General features: G+C 30.4%; 2 protein-coding genes and 1 long non-coding RNA gene across 3 annotated transcripts; 1 reads left to right on the top strand and 2 right to left on the bottom strand.

Annotated features, from left to right (window-relative positions):
• The first annotated feature begins 240 nt into the window (after positions 1–240).
• LOC130446350 (tetratricopeptide repeat protein 30A) lies at positions 241–18,500 on the top strand. The gene is made up of 11 exons (XM_056782552.1): positions 241–316; positions 371–578; positions 2,219–2,412; positions 9,267–9,402; positions 9,816–9,980; positions 12,872–13,140; positions 13,627–13,823; positions 13,912–14,122; positions 15,645–15,820; positions 16,205–16,413; positions 18,361–18,500. Exons 1-11 carry the CDS (start codon positions 260–262, stop codon positions 18,498–18,500), a joined length of 1,962 nt encoding a protein of 653 aa, XP_056638530.1. The 5' UTR covers positions 241–259.
• LOC130446357 (uncharacterized) lies at positions 8,214–15,152 on the bottom strand. The gene is made up of 4 exons (XR_008910137.1): positions 14,876–15,152; positions 12,747–13,030; positions 12,592–12,677; positions 8,214–8,283 (listed from the first exon to the last, which is right to left on the bottom strand). It is a non-coding gene; the product is annotated as an uncharacterized LOC130446357 (long non-coding RNA).
• Positions 18,467–20,255, bottom strand: LOC130446355 (uncharacterized). The gene is made up of 2 exons (XM_056782571.1): positions 20,121–20,255; positions 18,467–19,147 (listed from the first exon to the last, which is right to left on the bottom strand). Exons 1-2 carry the CDS (start codon positions 20,211–20,213, stop codon positions 18,788–18,790), a joined length of 453 nt encoding a protein of 150 aa, XP_056638549.1. The 5' UTR covers positions 20,214–20,255; the 3' UTR covers positions 18,467–18,787.
• Between the last annotated feature and the right edge of the window lie 34 nt (positions 20,256–20,289).

The following is a 20,289-nucleotide window of genomic DNA, read 5'->3' as shown; positions in this document are numbered from 1 at the left end:
TGTATTCCCAGCTTAAGATTTGGCTTTTAAAATTCTACAATTCGCCGATGTATTCCCAGCTTAAGATTTAGTTTTTAAAAATCTACGTTTCGCCGATGTATTCCCAGCTTAAGAATTCGTTTTTAAAAATCTACGTTTCGCCGATGTATTCCCAGCTTAAGAATTGACTTCTAAAAATCTACGTCAAGTGCATTTCCGGTCGCTCGTTTCCATAGCAACGTCAACAAGTAATATACAAACAGTTTCATCGTGAACAACAATGTATTCAGCCACGATAATCAACGATGGTGATTTTACGAGAACTATTTACACATTGGTATTATTATCATAAGTTTTTTTGAAAGTATTATAAAACTTATTTCGATTTTAGATTAAAGAGAATAAGTTCTACGAAGCCATAAAAATATTACACGGCATATCCGAATCGAATTCTACGAGAGCTGGATTATCCCTACTTGCTTTTTGTTATTTTTACGTTCAGGATTTTGTTAATGCTTCTAATTACTACGAAAAACTCACGAATTTATATCAGGAAGATAACGATTATAAACTTTACTACGCTCAATCTTTATATCAGGGTAAGATAATAATACTAAATTATAATATTCGCCTTTAATTTTTATATTTAAAAGCATTTTACACATTTTAAACATTCAATTTAGGAACTGTCGTCAAACTACTATTTGACAGTTCAATGTGACAGTTGACATATTTACCAGTACCCTGGAAAAAGGAAATTACGTCATCGGTAGCATATTAACATTTTACCTCAGGGCCGGATTAAGATTTATAAGGCCCGGGGCTAAAATAATGACGGTGCCCCCTTAAGGAATTCGGAAATCCGGAAAAATTCACAAAATAATATCAATACGTTAGATTTGTGGTATCAACACATCAAAAAATACAGAATGATTCCCAAATGATGGGGCCCTCTTGGACCTGGGGCTTGGGGCTATAGCCCCCCCCCCAAGCGCCTAACTTAATCCGGCCCTGTTTTACCTAATTTCATTTTGAACCTAAACTTTGGTAAAAAATACAACGCCGTATTGTGGTCGATGATTTTTTTGTTTAACATTGAGTAAGTAAGGTCATAAATAAAAAAAAAAAAAAAACTGTTTTTATCCTGTGATTACCACGATGACATGACCGCGGTATTATTTGAATTAGCTCCTACCAAACTGAGTCAATTATTACCTATGGAAATAGTCATTTTTCTCACCATTACAATACAGAGTATTCCTCGACGAACTGTATATGGCAAAATACTTATAGTGATATCATGAAAATTTCTACGTTTGGGTTTTCGAATACGATTTTCAAAGATGGTTCTACCGGAAATCGACTGTAACTGCTATTTTAAAAGGAACACACTATATATTAATACATTATTGAAAACTACGTAAGTTTTTAGTATACTTTTGTCTAAAAACTTTTTTCGAAAAACCTATACTTTTTGAGTTATTAATTTTTTTGTAAAAAATTTGACCGTTGCAGACCCTTATAAATGATTTTTTTACGAGGATACCCTTAAAGATATGAAAATGGTTTCTGTTCGGTTGCTTTAAGCAAGGTTAGACGTATTTGAATCTATGTTGAAAAATTTTTCATTTTACACAGGGTGTGTATGAGAAGTATGCAAAGTTTAACTTCATAAATATCAAATTTCTTTAATTTTTCAAATAGAACCACCCGGTTTTTCCAATTTTAATGCTTTAAGGGGTAAAAAATAAGGTAAATTCATGTATACTTTCCTACTAAATTTCACCGTTATCCAGATATTAAATATTTTCTGTAAATTTTTAGAATTGCAGGTCTGGTCTAAATTTTATTTTGACCCGTTGATACAAGCGCTAAGAAACAAAAAAGTCTGAAAAAAAATCAAAACAAATTGTATTTACTAAACTTATTTCAACTTTTAGTCGTTTCCGAGAGGTTCTATTTGAAAAAATAGAGAAATTTGATATTTAAGTTGTTGAACTTTGAAGACTTTTTATACACACCCTGTATAAAATGAAAAATTTTTCAACATAGATTCAAATACGTCTGATTTTGCTAAAATCAACCGAACAAAAACCATTTTCATGTCACTAAGTCCATCTTTGAAAATAGCATCCGTAAACCCAAGCGTAGATTTTACTATAAGTATTTTGCCATATACAGATAGTTTTAACTCGTCGTGGGACACCCTGTATAGCGTCAATTTTGAAAATGTTTTCAGCTTGCATGTACGAGGAATCTTATCAAGCCTGTAGTAAATTGGCCGATGTACCGGATTATGTGGAAAGAGTGACGAAGCTCCAGGCGGCCATTAAATATAGTCAAGAGGATGTTTTGTCGGCTAAAAATTTAGTTGAAGCTTTAAATACAAACGATCCTGATAGAGACGTCAATTTGGGTTGTCTCTTGTATAAAGTACGTGAAAAATTCTTCATTTCAACTTACAATTTTTGATAATTCTTTCAAAATTTTGGCACTAGTTTGACCATATCCGGGAGATACTTGAGATTCAATTCCTGTATTAATTTTTTGACCTGGTTTACGGTAAATTTTTCTAGAAGACGTTCTAGTTAATATGGAGATTCTAGAAAGTCTTTAGCTTCGGCCTCAATGCCGAACTTGTTTTCCATGGGGTATTAGTTGCGGTCTATTTAGTTATTTCGTTGTTTTGTTGAGTAGAGTTTTCGGTTCCAAAGTTGATTTATTTAACTTTGTCTTCGGGAGCGTGTTTTGTTTAGCAGATTTTCCACAAATACCGTTTGTCAAAAATTTTTTCTTCAATTATCCTCTAAAAGGGTTTTGGGTGTGGTAATTTTATCTTAAATTAGCGTTGAGCCATAAGTGGCCGTCTGGATTGATTTCAACAAGATGTTTAACAATAATAAATCAATGTTTATGATTATATTGAGGTTTTTAAATAATCACACACAATATAAAGAACGTATCGTCTCGGATTACCTTTTATTAAACTTTTATTTTATTGTATTCGTTCAAAATTTATTGTAAACTGACCTTCCGTTGACGGGAACCAACGTCTTACTTAAGCGATTCCATATGTCTCTCAGACACTTGAAGTTCCTTTAATTTATCAAATTACTTATACTTATTTTTGTACAGTACGAGTACGATAGTACGTTTTAAGTTGATAAATAATTTTTACAATGTTGTGAATTAAGTTATTTGATTCTCGTATTAGATCTGCGGTTTTTTAGAGGTGATCTATATATTTTTAAAGCGGTTATATGATCAGTCACGAGCCGAAAAGTAGACACAGTTAATAAAATAACATGATTAACTCTCTTATAAACAACTGAGACAATTAATGTAAACTGTTTTGTTATAATAACCACTACAAACGTTTTCTTTGAATTATTAGCAAAAACAATGTTTGAAATGTGTGCCTTCACGTTTGCCAGTTCCTAGATTTGTGTCCAAACAAAACAACGTTCAATATTACATGCGAAAATTAAAAACATCTTCCCTTCGTCAAAATATTAGACGAAATTCAACAGAAACTAATTTTACGTTGGCAATTAAAACAAAATTAAAATAGATTCATGGTCTACAATCAAATACGTTACAAAGCCTGTTTGTTGTAAAAAAATCTGTATATCATTCATCTACGAACAGCCCTCGTAAGCTAGTTAAGACAATAGTTAGCAAATTTTAACTTTTTCTGTCACTTGAAAACGTATCTTAAGTTTGGAATAAACTAGGACTACCAAATAAAAAAATTGGCACGTCTCGTTTCGGAAAAAATACATCAGTTACATTTTGAAATATTATTGCTCAATATAAAATAAATATTTTCGTTTTTTATAAATCTTTGCCTTCAGGAAGGTCTTCAACAACAATCTGCTAGCATTCTTGGGACTTGTGACGCCTGTCCATTGAGGAAATGTCCTGTAATGTTCCTAATTTGTTTGAACTGTTTTTCAACTGTAACTTAAATCTATACACACTGTATTTTACTTACTTAATTTATTTAAATTCATCGGTTACTTTTCAATTTTCTTCCGTTCACTATGACTATTAATTATAAACTAACTGTCGCCGCTAAACAATATCGAATATGTACCAGAAATGAATTTATATAATTCTAGAAAGTAAGTAAACAAACAAATAAATAAATAGACCTTCCTACGAATCGCCACTATGATAAAAATAAATATAAAAACAAACGAACCGGCCAAATTTTAGACTTCTACTATAATCTAACATGACCGGCTCCGCGGATTATGTCGTGGACGAGTTCGTAACAGTCCTAATGAAACCTATCTCCTTGTTCGTCACTGTCAGTATAGTGCGGGGAAGTAAGATCGACAAATTTATCTATGAGAAAAAATAAAAAAAGTAGGGGGTCACTATTTTTTTACGTAAGTGCATCAACCCCTCATCGCCTTTCTAGATTTCTGATCAAATCCCGTGAAAGAGCGAAGCGCAACTTGAAAGCACTAAAATTCGATGGTACGTCAGAAAAAGTTATAAGCGAAAATACCATCGAATTTTAGTGCTTTTGCGGCAGCCATTTTGAATTTTATGAACCTGAAAAAACGTAAATTTTCTATAGCAGTCTATTTTTATCTATGTTTTTATGTCGATACGGCTATTTTCAGTATAGTTGCCAGTTAAAAAACATCTTTTCGAAAAAATTTTAATTTTTTGAAAAAATTTCAAATCGAAAAAAATTTCATTTCACAAATTTATTTCCGGCATCGTGTAGGGCATGAAATTTCCTATGAATTTGATCTCTACGATTTTTTTTGTGCGATTAGGTCAGAAAAAGTTATAAGCAAAAATACCATCGAATTTTAGTGATTTTGCGGCAGCCATTTTGAATTTTATGAACCTGAAAAAACGTAAATTTTCTATAGCAGTCTATTTTTATCTATGTTTTTATGTCGATACGGCTATTTTCAGTATAGTTGCCAGTTAAAAAACATCTTTTCGAAAAAATTTTAATTTTTTGAAAAAATTTCAAATCGAAAAAAATTTCATTTCACAAATTTATTTCCGGCATCGTGTAGGGCATGAAATTTCCTATGAATTTGATCTCTACGATTTTTTTGTGCGATTAGGTCAGAAAAAGTTATAAGCAAAAATACCATCGAATTTTAGTGATTTTGCGGCAGCCATTTTGAATTTTATGAACCTGAAAAAACGTAAATTTTCTATAGCAGTCTATTTTTATCTATGTTTTTATGTCGATACGGCTATTTTCAGTATAGTTGCCAGTTAAAAAACATCTTTTCGAAAAAAATTTAATTTTTTGAAAAAATTTCAAATCGAAAAAAATTTCATTTCACAAATTTATTTCCGTATTCGTGTAGGGCATGAAATTTCCTATGAATTTGATCTCTACGATTTTTTTTTGTGCGATTAGGTCAGAAAAAGTTATAAGCAAAAATACCATCGAATTTTAGTGCTTTTGCGGCAGCCATTTTGAATTTTATGAACCTGAAAAAACGTAAATTTTCTATAGCAGTCTATTTTTATCTATGTTTTTATGTCGATACGGCTATTTTCAGTATAGTTGCCAGTTAAAAAACATCTTTTCGAAAAAAATTTAATTTTTTGAAAAAATTTCAAATCGAAAAAAATTTCATTTCACAAATTTATTTCCGTATTCGTGTAGGGCATGAAATTTCCTATGAATTTGATCTCTACGATTTTTTTTTGTGCGATTAGGTCAGAAAAAGTTATAAGCAAAAATACCATCGAATTTTAGTGATTTTGCGGCAGCCATTTTGAATTTTATGAATCTGAAAAAACGTAAATTTTCTATAGCAGTCTATTTTTATCTATGTTTTTATGTCGATACGGCTATTTTCAGTATAGTTGCCAGTTAAAAAACATCTTTTCGAAAAAATTTTAATTTTTTGAAAAAATTTCAAATCGAAAAAAATTTCATTTCACAAATTTATTTCCGGCATCGTGTAGGGCATGAAATTTCCTATGAATTTGATCTCTACGATTTTTTTTGTGCGATTAGGTCAGAAAAAGTTATAAGCAAAAATACCATCGAATTTTAGTGATTTTGCGGCAGCCATTTTGAATTTTATGAACCTGAAAAAACGTAAATTTTCTATAGCAGTCTATTTTTATCTATGTTTTTATGTCGATACGGCTATTTTCAGTATAGTTGCCAGTTAAAAAACATCTTTTCGAAAAAAATTTAATTTTTTGAAAAAATTTCAAATCGAAAAAAATTTCATTTCACAAATTTATTTCCGTATTCGTGTAGGGCATGAAATTTCCTATGAATTTGATCTCTACGATTTTTTTTTGTGCGATTAGGTCAGAAAAAGTTATAAGCAAAAATACCATCGAATTTTAGTGATTTTGCGGCAGCCATTTTGAATTTTATGAATCTGAAAAAACGTAAATTTTCTATAGCAGTCTATTTTTATCTATGTTTTTATGTCGATACGGCTATTTTCAGTATAGTTGCCAGTTAAAAAACATCTTTTCGAAAAAATTTTAATTTTTTGAAAAAATTTCAAATCGAAAAAAATTTCATTTCACAAATAGACTTCCTTCATCGTGTATGGCATGAAATTTCCTATGAATTTGATCTCTACGATTTTTTTTGTGCGATTAGGTCAGAAAAAGTTATAAGCAAAAATACCATAAAATTTTAGTGCTTGCAAGCTGCGTTTCGTGCTTCGATGCAATTAATTAAAAAAAAATTGTCACCCCTACTTTTTCAATTTTCTTCTCATATATTTACTTCCCCAGACTAGCACCTAAATTTGCGGAAAAAAAATCTAAATGAGAGTCCAACATGTGTATTTTCAAATATTACTCAAAGCTTTATATGACATAATAAGTTCTTTATAATTTTCTGATTTTTGGTTTCCTTTTGGAGTTTTTCATGATTATTAAATTTTTCTTTAACGCGCTTATCAGTTGACGTATGCATGGACAAATGATTCCTCTTTAATTTTTGTTTGGGGGATTTCTCTATCGGATACAAAACTCCATCTGCCATCTATAGGCGGTTTTTGAAACAGACACATGTTGTTATTGTTGATAGTAACATTTAAGTTAGTTAAGTATACGTTTATACACTCATAAAATTAGCAAAAAATCGAAATTACTTGTGGAAATACAGACCAATTAAAGAAAATTTCATCGTTATATATTTTTCCTTTAAAAGGGGATGTATCCACCACTGTATTATTTTTTCACTCCTTTGTCTATATAAGAATACCAGCAACAGTTGCTTTCCTACTTGGGAAGACATGACAACGTTATTTCAGCTACAAACTGGTTGTAACTGGTTCGAAAACACGAGTTCGGACCATTGACAAGCGCTTTTAGACAAAAAATTTTATCAGGCCGAGCTTTATGTGCAATGGTGTGGTAAAAAAATGCCATCAGGGTTCTTCAAAGAATCCTTCTTAGTATTTTTACGGCCTCGACCACACTCTCCCATTCGCAAAACAGCAAAATTTTTGTGTAAGCAAACCTAACCTAACCAACGCCTCTACTTTGTGTCTGTTCTTGTTTGGGACACTCTGTATATTCAGATCTATAAACGTGTAACGTCAAACGTCTATTTTGACTGGGGTAGCAGCATCAGATAAACCGAGCGCAAACTATTATTAATTATCCTCCGTTTAAAAACAAACATAGTTCTAGATATCTTTTTTCTAAAAATATCGATTACAAGATGATTTAAAACGTCATTTATTATACTATTAGGATGTATGGAAAATGTCCCGTGCTAATAAAGGTAATTTACGTTTTTCTCTGACACCGAGAAAAACATTTCTACCACCTGTAATTTATTTTCGAAAGTAGTATGGAAACTAATAAATCGTGTTTCATTATTATCCAATTGAAACTACAAGTTATCGTCATCGGAAGCTGTCACTTCTACATTTCGATTAATTTTTTGTCTGTCAAACTTTTATCCAGGTATAGAGATTTAATTCCATGCAAGAAACGCTTTTTTGGGTTTTGAGGTTTCGAGACGAAAGAACCCTTCCCATATCTCCTCGATTTTCGAAAATTATTCAATGAAATAATGGATCTTTTTACTACTTTATTAAATGTATCAAAATTAACTCCTCGTTGTTCCAAATACGAGGTTTACCTGAAAAGTTTCTAACCTAATAAAGAATCAAAACATTTTTTTTCAACAACCAATTTTATTTTTCTCCAATTAAGTCTATACACTTAAACCAGAGATGTACTAACTTTTTTAACCCCTCCGAATAATATTTGCCCTCTTTTTCTCAAAATAAGGGTTCACGTTCTCGTCTCATGAAAATACCTTTCCTGCAATTGAAAATTTAAGGTTAGTAAACAGTAAAAAATCGCTGGGATCATATCTGGTGATTACGGTGGATAATTTAACGATTCCAAGTGCAATTCTTTAATTTTAGCCATGTCGATCACCAAAATGTGAGAAGGTACGTTGTTCTAACGGAAAAGCACTTCAAATTCGGTAGCTTGTTTGCAATTTCTTTCTTTACCTTATCAATTATGTCTGATAGCAGGTTAGCCATTTAAAATCCACTGTCTTGGGTGTTTTTCGGGTTTCAGGCGTAGTGGTGGATTGGATTTTCATTTACAGTTATGAATCGACGCAAAAAATACGACTCGTTTTGCTTTAAACGCGTGACCAGGACCAGGGAAATGTTCCTTCGAATGCGTTTTTGGTCCATAATGTTTAAAAGAAGGACCCAACGCTCGGCTAGTTTACGCATACTTAATTTGAATCAATATATGCCAAATGTTTTGATATTTAGCGATAGTTAGCTAGCTTTTTGATGATATTGCTTGTTTTTGGCCGCCCCGAACGCTCGCCGTCATATGACCACGGGTTTGAATTCAACCGCTCAAAATTTTACGTTCGCAAATGATGGTGCAGAATCTCTATAAACAGTGTCTAGTTTCTCTTTGTTTGCTAAGTTTGTCCAGCGCCATTCTGGAAGGTTTTTGAACTGTTATTTCGTCAGATTAGACGTAAAATTTAAGTAATAAGGGTAGGTAAAGTCCACTGGGTTAAATAATGACTTTTACCATGCAGAAAATATTTAAAACGACTTACTCAGTGAATTATACCACTAAAAAATTCTAGAAATCGATCAGAAACGATATTTATTAAGTTTCTCTATAAAAAAAACTGGAATTTCAGTCAGATTCAATCAATTTTACCTCTAAACCGACGATTTATCGTATACTGCTTCACACTTTTTCAACTTTTCTCGTATGTGACGCTTATAAAATTGAATTAATTTCTTTTTTATCCTTTGTAGGATGGTAATTATGAAGAAGCGTTAGAAAAATTCACTGCTTCGCTTCAAAATCAGGGTTTTATCCCATCATTGGCGTACAATGCCGCTTTGTGTTATTATAGATTAAAAGAATACGGGCCTTCACTCAAATATTGCGGTAAGGTTTCTTCTTTTTTTTGTCAACGTAAGAACTATTGTCGATTTTATCATATACCACGTGTGACGCCAGATTCTGCGTTTTTAAATACGAAATCGAGTCGATTTTCCAGAAAACGAGATAAAAGTCAATATACAAGTTTGTAATATGGACTCAAATCTTCCATCGTGAATTTTTTGGCCCTAATTTGAATGATTTTCTACCTCAAATCATCAAATACAAACTAAACGACGAGGCTTTCGACAAGAGTCAAATCACATATACCTGTCGATAGAAACAGTGTAATCCTATGGGTTAAAAAGCGAGAAATTCAAATTTTTATCGACTTGTTTCCGTATTTCTTGTTCTATATACTTTCATATGTCTTCGACTGTTTTAAATAAATATTATATCGACTCTATTTTTGGTTACAGCTGATATAATCGAAAAGGGCATAAGAGATCATCCCGAATTGAGCATAGGTATGCAAACAGAAGGCATTGACGTTAGATCGGTGGGTAATACCATCACTTTACACGAGACTTCGCTCACTGAGGCGTTCAATTTGAAAGCTGCCATCGAATATCAACTAAAAAATTGTAAGAACATAATATAATCGTTCATAATTCATATTTATGCGTCAATACCATTGTGGAACATTCAAATTTCGTCTGGACTGACTTTGAAGTACACACAATAGTGTGTAGCAGTAAATAGTTCGAGCATATTTTCTCGAAGGTGCTAAAATCTGCTTTAAAATTGAATTTCTTGCACATTTTTAGGTACGATCATCATCATTGGCCGTTGTACCTTCCAAAACTAATCAATAATAACATTTATATGCTAATTTTTCTTTCTTCTCGACTTGGCCCTGTATAATCAACACAAACTACGTAATCATCAACACGGTGCCGTTTGTTCCACCTAAATTCAATTAATGATTACGTAGATATATGCTAATGCTTTTTTGTTATAATTATTACTATCCCCTGTATAAACAACGAACTCCATGTGCCCATCATTATTATACTGTTTGTCCCACTACCAACTAACCAATAATAACAACTATATACTAATTTTTTTTAGTATCGAAAGCTTTTTTCGATTATACCCTGTATAATCAAAAGAATCCACGTGATCATCATCGCAGTGCCGTTTGTCCCACCTAAATTCAATTAATGATTACGTAGATATATGCTAATGCTTTTTTGTTATAATTATTACTATCCCCTGTATAAACAACGAACTCCATGTGACCATCATTATTATACTGTTTGTCGCACTACAAACTAACCAATAATAACAACTATATACTAATTTTTTTTTAGTATCGAAAGCTTTTTTTCGATTATACCCTGTATAATCAAAAGAATCCACGTGATCATCATCACAGTGCCGTTTGTCCCACCTAAATTCAGTTAATGATTACGTAGATATATGCTAATGCTTTTTTGTTATAATTATTACTATCCCCTGTATAAACAACGAACTCCATGTGACCATCATTATTATACTGTTTGTCCCACTACAAACTAACCAATAATAACAACTATATACTAATTTTTTTTAGTATCGAAAGCTTTTTTTCGATTATACCCTGTATAATCAAAAGAATCCACGTGATCATCATCACAGTGCCGTTTGTCCCACCTAAATTCAATTAATGATTACATAGATATATGCTAATGCTTTTTTGTCACAATTATTACTATACCCTGTATAAACAACGAACTCCATGTGACCATCATTATTATACTGTTTGTCCCACTACAAACTAACCAATAATAACAACTATATACTAATTTTTTTTAGTATCGAAAGCTTTTTTTCGATTATACCCTGTATAATCAAAAGAATCCACGTGATCATCATCACAGTGCCGTTTGTCCCACCTAAATTCAATTAATGATTACGTAGATATATGCTAATGCTTTTTTGTTATAATTATTACTATCCCCTGTATAAACAACGAACTCCATGTGACCATCATTATTATACTGTTTGTCGCACTACAAACTAACCAATAATAACAACTATATACTAATTTTTTTTTAGTATCGAAAGCTTTTTTTCGATTATACCCTGTATAATCAAAAGAATCCACGTGATCATCATCACAGTGCCGTTTGTCCCACCTAAATTCAGTTAATGATTACGTAGATATATGCTAATGCTTTTTTGTTATAATTATTACTATCCCCTGTATAAACAACGAACTCCATGTGACCATCATTATTATACTGTTTGTCCCACTACAAACTAACCAATAATAACAACTATATACTAATTTTTTTTAGTATCGAAAGCTTTTTTTCGATTATACCCTGTATAATCAAAAGAATCCACGTGATCATCATCACAGTGCCGTTTGTCCCACCTAAATTCAATTAATGATTACGTAGATATATGCTAATGCTTTTTTGTTATAATTATTACTATCCCCTGTATAAACAACGAACTCCATGTGACCATCATTATTATACTGTTTGTCGCACTACAAACTAACCAATAATAACAACTATATACTAATTTTTTTTTAGTATCGAAAGCTTTTTTTCGATTATACCCTGTATAATCAAAAGAATCCACGTGATCATCATCACAGTGCCGTTTGTCCCACCTAAATTCAGTTAATGATTACGTAGATATATGCTAATGCTTTTTTGTTATAATTATTACTATCCCCTGTATAAACAACGAACTCCATGTGACCATCATTATTATACTGTTTGTCCCACTACAAACTAACCAATAATAACAACTATATACTAATTTTTTTTAGTATCGAAAGCTTTTTTTCGATTATACCCTGTATAATCAAAAGAATCCACGTGATCATCATCACAGTGCCGTTTGTCCCACCTAAATTCAATTAATGATTACGTAGATATATGCTAATGCTTTTTTGTTATAATTATTACTATCCCCTGTATAAACAACGAACTCCATGTGACCATCATTATTATACTGTTTGTCCCACTACAAACTAACCAATAATAACAACTATATACTAATTTTTTTTAGTATCGAAAGCTTTTTTTCGATTATACCCTGTATAATCGAAAGAATCCACGTGATGATCATCACAGTGCCGTTTGTCCCACCTAAATTCAATTAATGATTACGTAGATATATGCTAATGCTTTTTTGTTATAATTATTACTATCCCCTGTTTAAACAACAAACTCTATATCACTATTATTATCATACCGTTAGTCCCACTCCAAGCTCACCAATAATGACAGAGATGTAGGCTAATAAATTTTTTACATCGAACGGCCTCATGATTATAACCTCTATAATCAACAAACATCACGTGATTTTTATCAAAGTGCATTATAATATTTATTTATAATTTCTATTACCCTCTACAAACGAATTCATTTTGGTCATCTATTGTGATTCTTAATAACTATTTTTATTATAAATTGTGAATTATTTGACAATGAATCTTCATCGGGTGATTAACGTCCATATATTTCATTTTTAGTTGATTCTGCTAAAGAAGCACTCACAGATATGCCCCCGAGAGCCGAATACGAATTAGATGCTGTAACTCTTCACAATCAAGCTCTGATGAATTTCGATCAAAATCCTACTGAAGGTTTTGAAAAACTGCAATTTCTCCTTCAACAAAACCCATTTCCGCCTGAAACGTTTGCAAATATACTTTTACTGTATTGCCAACACGAATGCTACGATTTAGCTGCGGAAATTTTAGCGGAAAATGCTCATTTGACATACAAATACCTAACACCCGTAAGTGATTATTTTATTATATTATTATTTAAATATTTCTTGTATCTTAAAGCATTTGAACTATAAAAAAGTATTTTGTTTATACGTTTATATATGAATATTAATTTACAGGGTTGCCATATTGCCATTTTGATACTCGATAAAAATTTAACTATGTACTTCCTAAAATAAAATAAAGTTTACTGCTGTGACAAATTACGGATTCAATAAGCAATAAAGTTGAATCTTTTATGAGAAAGAAACAATATACAATGATACTTATGACATGCTTTTATTTATTAAAGGCTTATTCATTTTTATCATGGCAACACTGGTGAATTGTAACGGCGTCATTTAAAAGCTTGGGAGAAATCGATAGAGTCGATTTGAAGTTCTGCTTCTGAAAACTAGATGGCCGTTATCGCAGACATCGAGCTAAAAACCAAATTAACCGTCTGCAGTAGGAACTTTTTTCTTTACGATAACAGGAATTTTTGTTTTTTACAGTACATGTTCGAATTTTTGGACGCAATTATAACACAACAAACTTCACCGACTGAAGCTTATCAAAAACTTGACGAATTGGCTAGCCGTCACACGGAACAACTTAGAAAACTGACAAAACAAGTGCAAGAACACAGAAATCGGAACGATACGGAGTTAGTCAAGAAGACAGTTATAGATTACGAAGAATGTTTAGAAAGGTGAGATCCAACATTCAAATCTGTATAATTTTAAATTTATTTTATTGTTATATCAATTTTATTGAAAGTTTATGTTCGTATTTTAAAGATATATACCAGTATTGATGGCGCAAGCAAAAATTTATTGGGATTTAAAAAATTATCCTCAAGTGGAGAAAATATTTCGCAAAAGTGTCGAATTCTGCAACGACAACGATATATGGAGATTAAACGTGGCTCATGTTCTGTTCATGCAGGAGAACAAATTTAAGGAAGCCGCCGGATTTTATGAACCCTTAGTGAAGAAAAATTATACTGATGTTAGTATGTATAAATATAGAAAAACAGTTACTATAAACTACAAATTAATTTTTAAATAAAAGAAAAAACTTGGTATAATTGTTTATGAACATGACCAATTGTTCCATAAATTCCAACTAAGTTATAGAATCTCTTAGTGTATAATCTGTTATACAATCCCCACCTAAAATTTTGGTTAACAGCTGCCTTGTTTTTTGATGACCAATCACACTCTGATTAGTAAACTACGCGAATCTTCTTTTTCGCAGACATAAATAAATTGAATGTCAATTCTTATCAAATGTCATTCAAATTGCTAATTATACAAATGTTTATTATACAGAAGACTGGTATGACACGAAATAGAAGAATTACACAATGAGGACAGATTTCCTTTTATTGTTTATAAGGGATAAAGAAACTCTACCCTCCATATTAATTATGGAGGTTAAATAAAAGAAAAACAATCAATTCATCTACAATTGCTACATTTATAGCCTAATATTTGTCTTCACTAGCGCCATTTTGGGAGGTTTTTAAACTGTTATTTAACGTATACAATTTGACATATTTGCATTTAAAAAATGTTTCAAATTACAAAAATAAATAATCTTATCTTTTCTGCAACAACAGAAGAATTTAATATTGGTAATCTTGTAGACTTTTAAACACTTTTAGATATTGTCTAATATAATAAATTGAAGTAACCTCAAGTAAACTAATCATAAATTCAGGGATCGTTAGCATTGATTATTTTCATCTTAAATACATACCTGGCTCTTATTGTTGGACTTGATGATTGATAATCACTTTTTTTTCTTAATGAACACTATTATCAGTCACTATATGTTTTTTCACTAATCTACGTTTACCACTTAAATTTTCATTATAAACACTAGCACAAACAAAACAAACGTCCCGAAATTCACATTAAAACAAAAAGAGGCACACTGAAGGTAAATTATTGATATATTTAAAAATACGCCATTATTCCTTTAATACTAAAATTTAATCAACTCTCAAGAAAAACGTTAAACTTCACAATGTCACGGTCTACAACCCACAAACCAAACAGACAACATGGCGAACTGTCAAGATCAGCTGTTTCAAATTAATCATATTTGACCATATTTTTGAATTTACAAATATTTTTAAACCTGCATTATTAGAGATTCTTCAAACTTTCCAGGATTTTTTCAATAATTAAAGTGATTTTGATTTACCAAACTAATTTTATTTATTGATGAGCGTGTTCTATTGTTTCATTATAATTACTTCAATTACCTATATTCTGTATAAAATAGAAATAAATTTCCGTTACAACCAAATACAATTTGAAAAATATAAAAAAGCAATAATACTAATCCAAATGGAAGTTATTAACATTAGACAACAAAAAATTAATAAGAATGAATTAAAATAGTTATTATTTTTGCGCTATTTTATATATTTAGGTATTCTTTATAGCCCTTTGTTTATTGAGTTTCTTGTTGATATTGAACATTATTTTCTCTTTTTTCATTATTGATGCCAATGTTTTAGATACTGAATGTAAATCCAATAATATTGGCGAATTTATGCGTCTCATATATAATGACTTCGCAAAACGAAGCAGCAGAAGATCTAATGAGAAAAATTGAAAAAGAAGAAGACACTATTGCATTTGAAGAACCAGAAAAAAAGTGTTTTCATCATTGTATTGTAAATCTCGTTATAGGGTAGGTAGACTCCAGAAAAAAATAATAAATTATAGGGTAATCCACAAAATATACATACTTAATTCCATAAAAAAATAAATATCAGATTTAATAATTTTACTTCTCAGTCTTCTGAAAAGGATTTAAAATTACAGGATAGGTCTTTTTGATAGATATACATATAAGAACGAGGCAAGATAGGTTATTATCGACCTGTTTTAAACAATTTACTTTACTACAATTTTCTAGGTTAGGTTAGTTTCTGGTATTGGCAACATGAGGAAAAGTTTTTATATGAATTTAGTAAAATGATTAATTTTTGTTTAATAAATAGTTGAATGATTGTGAGTTGGAAGATCTTTTAATCATAATTTGCTATAAAGTATGTGACTTCGACTTTTTTAGGACTCTGTACTGTTCCAAAGGAAACTACGAATTTGGAATATCTAGAGTGATAAAGTCTCTTGAACCTTATGATAAAAAATTGGGTACAGACACTTGGTATTATGTGAAAGTCTGTTTTTGTAGCCTTATCGGAAACCTTGCGAAACATATGATTGTGTTAAAAGACAGTATCATCGAGGAATGCATCAGTTTTTTGGAAAGTTGCGAATGTAAGTTTTTTTTAATTGATTATACTTACAAGGTACACTGTTGAAGTTTTTGAAAAAAAGAAAATATACATAGAGAAAAATTTGGAAAAAATTGTTTTTTAATAGAGAAGAGTTTGTGTGAACTATCCAAATGGATAATGTGAGTTTGTTGGAAACAAAATAAAGTTTCTAAGCTGCATTAGGCGGTATAATTGGGAGTATTAGTGTGGTATTAGTAAATAGTATGTTTAGTACAAAAATTCTCAACATCTCCAGAAATTATAGCTAGGAATTTACAAAAAAATGAAAACATTTAAACAGTTTTGTATACAAAATAAAGTTTCAAGTCTGTTTTAGAAGATTTATCTTAAGTAGCAACTTCTAGAATATTCTTTACTAGCAATTTGTATAAAATTTTAACAATGTTTGATAAAAAACGAAGCTAGGGTCGGTTTTTTAGTATATTTACCCAAAGTATTTCCTTCCAGAATCATCTCTACTAAATATCTTTTGTAAACTAACAAAAACATTTGAAAAACTATATAATTCACTTGAAATTTAATATAGAATTCAGTTTTCGATTATTTTATTAACTCACTACAAGTAAGTTTTGAAGCCTCCCCCCCTTATACACCAATTGATAATTCTTTAGTAAAAACCGTGAAAATGCTATAAATTTACGAAATTTGAATAATTTTCCTCACAAAACGAAGTTTGGGGTCTCTTTTTAGTATATTTGTCCAAACTAGCAACTTCCGACAATGTAAATTTTCTGAAATAACACAAAAAATTGGAAAAATGACCCTTTTAACTTAAAACCTAATTTATAAATCAAATTTCGACTATTTTATGTGCCTAATACAAGTAACTACGTTTGGAAGCCCTCCTTTATACGCCAATTGATAAAAAAAACTTGGTATTGATAAAACATAGGTTAGTAATTTAAAAATTGGAAAAAAGTTTCAAAATTTGAACAATTTTCGATACAAATTGAAGTTTGGGGTCTTTTTTAGTATATTTACCCAAAGTAATATCTTCCAAAATATTCCTTACGAAATAATGTGTGTGAAATAACACAAAATCATTGAAAATACAACACAATTAACTTAAAACCTTATTTGGATTTCGGCAATTATATTAACCCCAGCAGGAAACTACGTTTAGAAGTCCCCCTGTAATAAACCGAGTAATAAATTTTCGGCAAACAATATATAAAAACTTGGTATTGATAAAACTAGAACTAATAATTTTAAAATTAAGAAGAAATTAACGAAATTTGAACATTTTTCGACACAAAACGAAGTTTAGGGTCGTTGTTTCATAGATTTGTGCAAAGTAGTATCTCTCAGAATGATCTCTTTTAAATAATTTGTGTAAAATGACACAAAAGCATTGAAAAATCAACACAATTAACCTAAAACGTAATTTAGAATTTAAATTTCGACAATTTTATTAACCCAAAGCAGGCAACTACCTTTCGAACTCTCCCTGTAACAAATCTTTTGGTAAAAACCGTAAAAACTGGATATCGATGAAACTGATTTGAGTAATTTGATAATTGAAAAAAAGTTACGAAATTTGGATAATTTAGAATACAAAACAAGTTTGGGTAGTTTTTTAGTAAATTTATCATCATTATTATCTCCTAGAATATCCCGTACTAAATTACTTGTGTAAAATAACATAAAAACAATAAATAAATGACACATTTAACTTGAAATCTAATTTGGAATGAAAATTCCGACATTTTATCACCCCCCAGCAGGTAAACAGTACATTTAGAAGTCCCCTTGTATTAAGAATAATAAATCTTCAGTGATAACCAAAAAACTAGGAATTGACAAATCTGGAACTAGCATTTTAGGTATTAAGAAAAAATATTACAAAAAACGAGTACTTGATTCAATAAACATTAACAGTGTTCCTTTTAAGATAATTTGCTTACCTCCTTTTACTTTTTATTTTTAGTTCATGGCAAAACTGTCAGAACGGTTGTTTACAATTCACTTTCCGACGCCAACGACACTCCTAATGGAAAGGAAACTGTTACTTACGAGGCCAGAAAAATTAAATGTCTCTTAATCAGATTGTTTAATGTTGAATCATAAACGATAATTGAATCTTTATAAATGTATTACCTAAATAAAAAATTGTAAAAAAAAATTACATCCTTTCACTCTGTCTGAAACACTAAACAGATTTAAAAAACGTCTTTGGAGGTAACTAACACTGGAAACTTGGTGGTCTCTATTTTGATTCCCAGAATTCCATTTTTCGAATTGAATCGAATGAATTTAATCCAGAAATATGTGGAATGTAATTCAATACATAGTTTGTTCTTTTAGTTTTGCAGACATGAGAGTTTGTGTTGTAGCTTTAAATTTATTGCTCTATTTCATTGAACAGCTCCAGATCCATACCTAATTTCCCTTTCAAACTGTTCAGCTTTCAGTGTTCCATCTATACTTTTAAAATCTTTATTGAATACTGAATAAGCGCTAATTTCACCTTTCTTTTTCGGTCGCGTCCGGGTGTTTATACATATACCAACTAAACAAGATATCAAAAAAAATATTGTACCAAATTGTAGTTTGATAAAAATGGCGTAAAGTATAGCCCAGAAAGTGAAACATAATACATAGTATACATAGTCTAGTATAGAGAGAGGTTGAAAGTTATCGTCTATTTCAGTTTCTTCAGAACTACTTAGAGCGTTTGAATCAGTCTCTTCGGCCAAAAGTTTTTCTTTCAATTCCTGAAACAAATCTACGAATAGAAAAATCAATAAAATATTAATGTTTATCTTCTGATAGACCTAATAAGTATAACTTTTGTTATAATTATACTACTATTAAACTATAAAACATTCAGACGGATTCGTAGCCATAACCTTTTCAAAATATGCTCGTATATTTAGAAGTATACTACAAATGTCATCTGTCACAAAGTACTGGCTATTGTTATGGCTGGCTATGTTATTAGTGGCGCTAAATTTAAATGTTACTTTATAATAGTTCGTATTTAGAAGAAATAAATTTCTTATTTACTTGAAATAAATGCCAAAGTTGCATATGTTTAAGGTATGTTACCGCAAAAACAATGAAATTTTGATAACTAAATAAAAAAAATTAGTTTTTTAATGGTTTGTAGGAAGAAAGTATCTTTGACCCAAAAAATGAATATAAAATATCACAACTAATAATAATTTTGATGTATATAATACAATATGTGTATATATAAATATATATATATATATATATATATATATATATATATATATATATATATATATACTGGTACGAATCACCAACTAGTTCTTGTTGAATCAGTACCGATGTTTTTCAATGGAACATAACAGGTGCTACTAATTAGTAACTTAGGGAGACTAGTTAATAATTCGCGTCAGTAATTAGTTTCAAATGAGTAGCTTCGTGTGTAGAAGGCCTGAGCCTAAATCAGTATCTAACTTTACGACGTTGAAATAAATGCTATAAATTATTGACCTCGTATTGTGAGAGGATATTTATTATCAAAATCAAACCAATAAATACGGTAAAATTAAAAAAAAAATCCCAAAACAACCAGTCATTTACTTTTACGTAAATTTAATTTATATTTGAGCTCTGAGAAGATAAAAATTAACTATCCGAATAATCTGCGTGCAACATATAAAATAGTGGTTCGTGAATATGCCAACGTATCTAACCTTAAACTATTTTTTTAATTACCTTATCTTCTTCTTCACATTTTATCCTTTGAGAATGTTTCTTCTTTCTGTACTCTTCTAACTTTTTAGCAATTTCATTGTAATTATCACTCATTTTTAATTATTTATTTTCACTATTATACTACTGACATTACTCTTGTTTACATCAACATACTGATTCTAAAAATGTC

Source organism: Diorhabda sublineata, chromosome 7, assembly GCF_026230105.1.
Source record: "Diorhabda sublineata isolate icDioSubl1.1 chromosome 7, icDioSubl1.1, whole genome shotgun sequence".
Classification (NCBI taxonomy): Eukaryota; Metazoa; Arthropoda; class Insecta; order Coleoptera; family Chrysomelidae; genus Diorhabda; species Diorhabda sublineata.
Note: the sequence above shows the minus strand (reverse complement) of the source record. Positions and strands in the feature narration are given on the sequence as shown.